This window comes from Lagenorhynchus albirostris, chromosome 4 (assembly GCF_949774975.1).
Source record: "Lagenorhynchus albirostris chromosome 4, mLagAlb1.1, whole genome shotgun sequence".
In the NCBI taxonomy this organism is placed as follows: domain Eukaryota; kingdom Metazoa; phylum Chordata; class Mammalia; order Artiodactyla; family Delphinidae; genus Lagenorhynchus; species Lagenorhynchus albirostris.
The window spans coordinates 111,543,450-111,553,595 of record NC_083098.1 but is presented as its reverse complement, the minus strand read 5'-3'; the positions used below and the strand labels follow the sequence as shown (position 1 = coordinate 111,553,595).

At 46.8% G+C, this 10,146-nt stretch overlaps 1 protein-coding gene across 1 annotated transcript; it reads left to right on the top strand.

Annotated features, from left to right (window-relative positions):
• Window positions 1-2,606: 2,606 nt before the first annotated feature.
• CYTL1 (cytokine like 1) lies at window positions 2,607-6,262 on the top strand. The gene is made up of 4 exons (XM_060147360.1): window positions 2,607-2,756; window positions 4,612-4,656; window positions 4,797-4,925; window positions 6,158-6,262. Exons 1-4 carry the CDS (start codon window positions 2,607-2,609, stop codon window positions 6,239-6,241), a joined length of 408 nt encoding a protein of 135 aa, XP_060003343.1. The 3' UTR covers window positions 6,242-6,262.
• Window positions 6,263-10,146: the final 3,884 nt, after the last annotated feature.

Here is a 10,146-nt window from a genome sequence, read left to right as displayed (position 1 = left end):
GGCAGTGCCAAAGGAGAACTTTGTGAGCAAATACACACGTGGGTCCCCTGATACCTCCTTCATCGAGGGCAGGGTCTCTCTGGCATGACTCCGGCTGTGCTCTGTGGGTTTCTTAATGGGTTTGTGCCTCGCTCTGAGTAACAAGATTAACAGCCATCAGGTTAATTCAGCAAAGCTTTCCTGAGCATCTGCTCTGCCCGGCTGGGTGCTGGGTGCTGACAAGCCCAGATGCAGAAGGCAAGCGCGGTGAGTGGGAAGGCAGATGGGATCCTGTTAGCGGGATGTCTGGTACGTAGGGTGCAGAGGAGGCTTCTGATTCGCCCAAGGAGTCCTATCAAAAACCACACACGTGTCCAGGGTGGAACAAGGCCAGATCTCCCAGCGACACATTTATCTCACCATCAAGTGCACAGAAAAGCCTGCTTTTTCAGCACAGCAATGCCTCCTCCATCGGATGGTCCAAGGACTAGTTTTGCTGCTTGGGCTGGTTTTTCCTCCCTGTCCTGAATTTGAAGCTCCTTCGATGAGCACATCCAGAAACACTGGAGCATTTCAAAGGAGTCCGGAGTCCCTGACTGGGGCCGGTTTGTCTGCCAGGGAGGCCCACGCCCCAGGCACTGCCACAGAAAGTGGGGAGACCCCTTGATCCAGAAGAAAAACACATCTGGGTTTGCTGCTTGCACCTCCAAACACACACAGTCTGCCTGCCTGAGAGGGCACCCAAAAGGCGGTCCCCAGGCCATCTTGCTAAAGGTGTTTAGAGAACATGCTCTCACCTGCCAAACAGGAAGGCAAGGCTGTGATCCCTGCCCAGGGCTTGAACACAGAAAAGTAGCAAAATAGAACATCAGGGCGGGAAGAGACCTCCCGCTGCCTGGGGTGATGCTGCTCTGTTTATGGACAGGGAACGGCATCTGTCAGGAAGGGATTTTTGTGGGCAAACAGAGACAGGGAGAGGCTGGAGCTGAACTTTCATCCCTGCTGTTGATCCTCGATGCTGCCCCATATGCAGGACACCACACTCCTTTCCCTTAACCTTCTGGTCCTCCACTTTGGTTGTTTTGTTCTGGGAATGTGTGCCGGCCCGGGCTGCTCTTCTGCCCGCCCCTGCAGTGAGACAGGCAGGCCCAGGTGCACAGCTCTGCCTCCCCTTATAAGCCTTGTGACCCCAGACAGTTTCATAGCCCCTGAGAGCCTCAGTTTCCTCGTCTGGGAAATGGGAATAACCCCACCCACTTCACTGGCTTTCTGTGAAGCTCATGGCATTTGTGACAACAGCTGTGTAGTTGTATAAATGAGCTTCACGCATCACTGCTGGAGCATATGTGATACTTGGTGTTAAGTAAGAACCTTCCTCTCTTTCGACAGCTCCTTCGCGTTGCTTGTTCCTTGGTCTTGGGCAGCCCAAGAGCTCAAACTCATCTCTGGCTGCAAGAGTCCTGCTCTTCCCCAGTTCCACACTGCAGAATGGGAGGACGGAATGAAGACAAGGCAGAAAGCCTTACTGGACCCATTTGCCTCCAGCTTTATGACCTTGTACAAGTTGCTGGAACTCTGTGAGTCTCAATTTTCCCACATGGAAAACTGGACTGTTTTCTGCAGGACCTGCCTCGCAGGGATGCTTGTAGGAAAGGAGACAGTGACATTAGCTCTGACTGTGATAATAGCTCAGCATCTTCTCTTCCTCGCTATGCTCTTATCATCCCCGTTTCACAGACAAGGAGAGGGAAGAAAGAGTTAAGAAGCTTGCCCAAGGTCATCACAGAAGCGGGTGATCATGCGATGCACGGAGCACCTAAGGGCAGAGCTTACTCTCCTAACTGGTACCCATGCTCCTGTATTTACAGGAGAGCAGCCCGCAGAGCATCATTGCTAAGAGACCCACATATGGAGAACCAACCCTTCCAGTGGGTCTGCTCTGTACCAGGACTTGTGCTGGGAGCTTGAAGTGGACCAGCTAGGGGAATGCTCCCACATCCCCCATCACAGGCCCTAGCACAAGCCCATCTTCCAGAGGCAGAGGCGCAGCTGCTCAGAAGGCAAGGGATTTCCCAAGGTTCCCCTGGCCAGTCAGTGGTGGGTGGATAGTGATACCCAGGCTGCCTGAGCCCAAACCCCCGGATCACTGGTCCTCAATCCATCACTTCTGGTCCCTTTCCCTCCCCCAGCTCTGCTCCAAGAGATCATCCAGTTTTACCAAACGGTCCCCATTCTGACTGAAGGAGCTGAATGCTCACTCCCGCCCCTCTGGCTGAACCACCATCCCCTCCTGTCTCCCTCTTGTCCTCTGCCCCCCTCATCTGCCAATCCTGCCACTTCAGGAAGAGCCCCTGCCAGGAGAGAAAGTTCTATGGCAAGTTGTGTGAGAGGAAGACCCTGTTCCCTTCCAGGTGCCTGGCATCTCCCCCTCCCCGCCCCTGCCAGGAAGCACCTCCTCTCAACAAGGGGGACCTTTAGGTCTGAAAGGCTCCAGTGTCCACAGGCCAGGTGGGCGTGCTCTTGGCCTTGGCTGGGCACCACAGGAAACGGAGGCGTGGAGGACCACCCCCAAGCCTCTGCTTAAAGGGGCGGCTGGCCTCGGGCTGCAGTCAGGCCGCCTTTGCACCATGACCCCCCAGCTGCTTCCCCTGCTGATGCTGCTTCTGGCCGGCCCCCCCGCCGCTCAGCCGGCTCCCCCGACCTGCTACTCCAGGATGCTGGCCCTGAGCCGGGAGATCACCGCTGACTCCCGGAGCCTGCAGGCCACGGAGCCTTCGGTGAGTGCCCTCGGCCCCCCTGAGGACTGGGAGACCCAGTTCTCAAAAATTTGCCTTTGGACCAGGGAAAAAACGCTATTTTTCTTTTCTGGTCAATGTTAATTTCAAGGGTATTTGTGTTTTATTCCCATCCTATTAAATACCGATGGTTTGCACTTCCTTTTAAATACAAAGAAAATATAATCAAAGACATCACAATTTTTGTTTATAACTAGCTAGCAAATATCAGAGGATCTGTTTTAAAATGTAAAAAGAGAGAGAGAAAGAGAGAAAGAAGAGAAGAGAAGAGAAGAGAAGGGAAGAGAAGGGAACAGGAGAAGAGAAGCTCCCATAGAGTTTAGAGCTCCAACTTAAGGAGGACCAAAGAGTCCTGCTTATTTCTTCTCTCCACTAGCCAGCAGGAGCTAAGGGGGCAACTCCCAGAATCAGCCCCACCCCTAACCTGCTGTAGGACCCTGAGCAAATTACTCAGCCCTGAGTCTCAGCATCCTCAGCTGTGAGAGGGGGTGGCCGAGCCCCTCACCGGCTTCGGGCAGCTGGAGGGTTGAAGACTTGAATGCAGACACAGCCTGCACAGAGGACAACCCAGGATGTCTGCACTGTTCTCAACACTGTGTTAAGAGGAAGACCCAGGGGCTCGGAGCCATCAGTCCCACAGGGACCACCCAGAACTAGAATCCGGCCTCCTGACTGCTCGTCCAGTGTAGAAACAAAACAAATTAAACTTCAAAGCTCCGGTAAAATTTAAAAGTATCCCTTTACCACTTGTGAACCCTTCAAATAAAATGCACCGTTCTCAGATGTGGGGCTTACGATACCCTATCACCTCCTTTGTATTTTCTTTTTGAAACTTAAATGATGAGTATTTTTTTCAACTTATGAAAGTCATATACTTTGAAAATGGTTGGAAAAGGCACAAAAGACAAAGAAGAAAATAAATATTACTGCAATTCTACCACCTAGAGGTGACCTGCTGCCATCACATTCAGAGGATAGGATTTCAGCTCTGGGTCTGTACATAGTTATCCAAGTGTGTGGACAAATTGGATCAAACAACACAGCAGTTCTGCAATTTACTTTTTAGCGACTCTGTCAAATAAATTAATATTTCTTTGTAACAACATTTGGTTGTATTTTTGCGCCCCAACGTATCCGCAAATTCCTTGCTCTTAAATGTGTAGAGCAATCATCTTTTAAAACTATATGATTTTAAAGCTTAAAATAATGCATAGGCTCAGAGCTGGAAGGAAGTGGAGGTGATGTGTTCTAACTCTCTAATCTCACAACTGGGAAACCGAGTCACAAAGAAGAAGGAGACCTACCCTACGTCACACAGGGGATAACTGGTCGGGAGACCAGAATCTGGGTCTTCTGACCTTCAGGCCAGCACAGAAGCAAAAGTGAAATATAGTAATATAAAAGTGTACATATATATACAGTTTTATATTACTAAAGTATATACTGTATATATTACTATGTCTAGATTACAGTTATAGAACTGTTTTAATATATATACATATATAGACACACATATTTATATGTATGTATCTCTCTCTCTATATATATATATATATGTATGTATATGTGTGTGTGTATATATATATATATAAAACTGTTCCCTAGCTCATAGTCAATGATAAAATGGTTGCATTCTAAAAGTCGAATTCTAGAAGAGCAGTTTACTTTGGGGGAATGTGGCATATGGTACAAGAAAGTATTGTACACGGCAGCATCAAGGAAGGCCCCAGGGATCTGGGGCTGCTCTGGTTTTGGGGAGGCTGGCAGAGAGCCTTCTGTGGCCAGGCTGAGGGTGTGTCCCTGTGAGCAACACAGAAACCCGTTTCCCTTTCTGCAGGAGCCGTGTGTGAGATACCTGCCCAGGCTGTACCTGGATATACACGTAAGAGGGGTCTGCCTGCCTGCAGGAGGGCTTGGAGTGGGAGTGGGGAGAGACTGTGCAGAAGGGCCAGGAGTCCCCAGCTCCCGCGTCTCTGGCTACTGACTTCCACCACGAGACCCGTCCCTGTTGTCCACTCACAGAATTACTGTGTGCTGGCCAAGCTGCGGGACTTTGTGGCATCGCCCCAGTGTTGGAAGGTGGCCCGGGTAGATGCCTTGAAGGACAAAGTGCGGAAACTGTACACCATCATGAACTCGTTCTGCAGGAGGGTAAGTGACGCCATTGAACGTTCTTTTTCTACTTGTCATCAGCCAAGAACTTAAGAGAAGGATTAGGAGAAGAGGGAGATGAGGAGGAGGAAAACAAAAGCTTGTGGGGTGCTTCCAGGTCACAACGCCCTTCCTCAGCCCTATAGCTCTTGCTGAGCGCTGGGGAACTCAGGACAAGGCTCCTCCTGTCCTCCAGCTCCATCTCCAACACCCAAGACCACAGGCTGCGAGTCAAATGGGGCTGGGATTGCGGGTAGAGGACTCTGGAATTCCGAGAATTCCCAGAGCCCTGGGATCAGGGGAGACTTCCTGGGGGAGGGGCTTCTGGTGTGCTCTGTGTTGGGAGGAATCTGGCAGCAGAGGGGAGGGAGACGGGAAAAACGCAGAATCAGCACTGGTTAAGATGTAGAAAGCAGAGTCGTGTGGTCCTAGGGGCACAGGCTTCAGCAGCAGGCAGACCTGAGCCCCTGTCTTCACCTCCCTGCTTCCTAAATGCCAGTGTCGCCTCCTCTCTCTGAGCCACAGTTTCCTCATTCGTGAATGATAACCATGTCAGGAGAGCATTGGGAGGATAATACTACTTACAACCTGACCCTGTGTGTGCTGGACACTGTAGTAACTCCCTCGGTCCTAAGATCTCTATCAAGGTGACTAAACATAGAATACCGAACACCAGGCCTGGCCCAGGAAACTAATAATTAGCTATTAGGTTTTTTAGCTTTAAGTTTTATTAAGATTTGTTTGTTACTATGCATCAAAGATGAGACGAGCATTTTGTCCCACACCCATTCCCCTCCTCATTCCCCTCTCCCCTTGGTCATGGAGGGGAGACAAGAAGAAGACATAATACAGTCTGAAAAGTGCTGTTGTTGGCTCTAAAGTGTTTGAAGGTGAGACCTGGTGCTGTTACTCATGGTATCCCCGATGTCTGGCCCAGAGTTTTTGCTCAATAATTGAGATTTATTCATTTATTCACTCCCTTGCCCATCTATCCATCCATCCATCTGGTCAACCAACGTACAACTGAATTCAATAGTCAAAGACTATATGAGATTCAATGGGAAGGTGAAGAAAGACGTAACCAGCTCTCCTTGGGGGAATGAAGGTTGGGAAATTTTCACACAAAGGGGAACAATTGAACAGTCTTTGAGGATAACCAGGAGTCCTATAGTTGTGCATGGGCTCTGTGGCCACCTTCAGTGACATTCCTGCTCATTGCACATCTTTTCCAGGATTTGGTGTTCCTGTTGGATGACTGCAATGCCTTGGAATACCCAATCCTAGTGACCACGGTCCTGCCAGATCATCAGAGCTAAGGCAGCTCAGACCAGAGAGAGACCCCAGGGGGACTGAAGTTATGTCAGCTGCCCAGACACAATGGGCTAAAGCCATGGCCCCCACAGGTCTCCCTGAAACTGTCATGTGTCTCTCCACCTTCTGGAAAGCAAGGCTTGTGCTCCTACCCTAGAAACGATTTTTAACATAGTTAGAAGCCTTGCTTCTCCTTCCCCTTGGTTTTGTCTTACCAGGATGGTGAGGTACACAAGCATGTTGATTTGATCACTAAGAAGAAAAGGGCAAACCAGCTTCTTTTTTATGAACAACTAGCTTGAGAACAAGCAAAATAGTATGTTTGCAGTACCACTTTAACGGAGTAGTGGTACCATTTTTCTTTCTTGATAAAAACCTGCTTTACATTTAACCAAGCTTCTATTTTATACCTTCTCTCTCTACAAATTTTCCTTACACTTATCTTTCAATTTTAAGGAAATTTCATTATCTATAAGATGCATTTGTGAGGTTCATAATTACATAGTGCTGATGGGAACCACTCTTTCATTGAAAGGTGATGAAAATCAAATAAAGACTATCATTACAGTGAGAAACACGTGTCCTGCTGTATTTGTCCAAGGTGGGTGTCAGTGTGTTTATTTCATGCTCTTTCTGCAAGTTGCTGCTTTTAGCAAGATATGTCTTTCTTCCTCTTTCCATTGAGCACCGGTGTTTCTGGGTCTGCTTCAAACCACCTGTGTGAATGTCTGTCTTTAAAGCGTCGGAAGATGCTCTAATTTATGTTTGGGGACAGACTGTATCCTGCATCGTACCCATGGCAGTGCAGTACCTGACACGTCATAAACATCAGTTCACTGAGTCACCATAACAAACCTAGAGACGGGCATCGTAGGAGGCTGAGGCTCATGTAGATTAGGTAACTTGACCAAGGTCACCAGATGCTAAGTGGGGAGGCTGGATTGAACTCAAAGAGCTCCAAAGCCCGCACTCTCCCCTGTGTCCCACACTGGCTCTCTGCAGGTGAAGCATGCTTGTTTAATTAATTCATAAACACAATAGTAACATCTCAGTTAAGTAACTGGATTGTTGAAAAAGATTTCAAATATTGATTTTTTAAAAGTTCACATGCTACACTGTGGTCTTTTTGTTTCCTTTACTCCCTTCTGTACACGTGGGCCATACTTTCCCTCCTTGTTCTTAGGTGTCTTTGACTTAGATGATTTATGAAAATGATTTAGTAGCTTATGATTTTATATCTAGAAGCACAAGACCAGATCATCACAGTACTGGTCTCCTAGGGCGCCATAACAGGGTACCATAAACTGGGCTTAAAGTAAGAGAAATTTATTGCCTCATAGTTCTAGAGGTTAGAAGTTCTGCAATCTAAGTGTTGTCAGGGTCATCCTCTCCCTGAAGGCTTTAGGGTAGAGGATCCTTCCTTGCATCTTCCTAGCTTCTGGTGGCTACTGGTAATCCTTGTCATTCCTTGGCTATAGACACATCGATTCAATCTCTGTCCCCATCAACACGTGGTATTTACCTGGCGTCTGTATCCCTGTGTCCAAAATTCCCTCTTCTTGAAGTAAATTATCTCTGTTTGCAGATGACATGATTTATATATAGAAAATGTTAAACACTCCACCAAAGAAAACCTGTTAGAATTAAGTAAAGTTGCAGGAGAGAAAATCAATATACAAAAATCAGTTGCATTTCTATACACTAACAACAAACGTTCAGAAAGAGAAATAAAGAAAAAATCCCATTTACAATAGTATCAGAAAGTATAAAATACATAGGAATTAATTTAACCAAGGAGATAAAATACCTGCACACTGAAAACTATAAGACACTGATGAAAGAAAATGAGGAAGACACAAATAAATGGAAAGCTATCCCCTTTTCATGGATTAGAAGAATTAATACCATTAAAATAAAAGTATTGTCCATACTGCCCAAAGTGATCTGCAGATTCAACTTAATTCCTATCAAAATTCCCCTGGCATTTTTCACAGAAACAGAAAAAAGCCATCCTAAAATTCATACGGAACCACAAAAGACCCCAAATAGCCAAAGCAATCTTGACAAAGAACAAAGCTCAAAGTATCACATCATTTCAAATTATACTAAAAGCTATAGTCAAAACGAGATGGTACTGGTACATGGATCAGAACACATAGAACAGTGGAAGAGAACGGAGAGCCCAGATATAAAAGGAGAACCCAGATATATACTCATGCATAACTTTGACATGGACCCCAAGAACACACAATAGGGAAAGGATAGTCTCTTCAATCACTGGTGCTGGGAAAATTGGTATTCACACGCAAAAGAAACTAGACCTCTGTCTTACGCCACTCACAAAACTGGATTAGACTTAAATGTAAGACTTGAAATCATACAGCTACTAGAAGAAAACATAGGGAAAAATCTCCCTAACATTGATCTTAGCAATGATTTTCTTTGTTTATTTTAAATATTTTTTGAATGGTTAAATGTATTTATTTTTATTTTTTTGGCTGTGCCCTGTGTCACGTGGTATCTTAGTTCCCCAGGGATTGAACCTGTGCCCCTGCAGTGGAAGCACGGAGTCCCAACCACCGGACTGCCAGGGAAGTCCCAGCAATGATTTTTTGGATATGACACTTAAAGCACAGGCAACAAAAGCAAAAGTAAACAAGTGGGACTACATCAAACTTAAAAGCTTCTGCACAGCAAAGGAAACCATGAAAAAAAAGGCAACTTATGAAATGTGAGAAAATATTTGCACCATGTATCTGATAAGGGGTTAATACCCAAAGTACGTAAGAAATTTTTAAAACTCATAGCAAAAAATCCCAAATCTGATTTTAAGACGGGCAACGGATCTGAATAGATGTTTTGCCAAAGAAGACATACAAATGGACAACAGGTACATGAAAATGTGCTCAATATCACTATCAGGGAAATGCAAATCAAAACCACTATGAAGGGCTTCCCTGGTGGCGCAGTGGTTGAGGGTCTGCCTGCCGTTGCAGGGGACACAGGTTCGTGCCCTGGTCCGGGAAGATCCCACATGCCGCGGAGCGCTAGGCCCGTGAGCCATGGCCACTGAGCCTGCGTGTCCGGAGCCTGTGCTGGGCAATGGGAGAGACCACAACAGTGAGAGGCCCGCGTACCGAAAAAAAAAAAAAAAAAAACCACCATGAGAAACCACCTCATACCTGTTAGGATGGGTTTTATAAACAAGACAACAGGTAAGTTTTGCAGAGAAAAAGGAATCCTCGTACACTGTTGGTGGAAGTGTAAATTGGTACAGCCATTATGGAAAACAGTATGGAGGGTCTTCAAAAAATTAAAAATAGAACTACCGGAACTTCCCTGGTGGCGCAGTGGTTAAGAATCCGCCTACTAGTGCAAGGGACCGGGATTCAATCTCTAGTCCGGGAAGATTCCACATGCCGCGGAGCAATTAAGCCCATGTGCCACAACTACTGAGCCCACACACAGCAACTACTGAAGCCTGCACACCTAGATGTGTGCTCCACAACAAGAGAAGCCACTGCAATGAGAAGCCTGCACGCCACAACGAAGAGTAGCCCCCGCTGGCTGCAACTAGAGAAAGCCCGCGCACAGCAACAAAGACCCAACGCAGCCATAAATAAATAAATTTATTTAAAAAAAAAAAAGAATGTAATCAGTGTGGACCATGGTGAGGCCTGGCAGGGACACGCAGGCAGAGGGTGTCTGTCCTGACCCCAGTTGTGTAATAACCAGGGTCACATAAAGGAGAATCCTTTTCTAGGCAGAAAGACTGGGACCCAGTGGTTGGAAGTTGTCAATTCCAGAAGGGGTCCCTTTGCTTTGGATTTCAAAAATAACAAAATGAGGACACGGCTTCTCCCCTGTGAACCAGCCCATTGCCAAACCAGACATTTGGGTAACAGCCTGG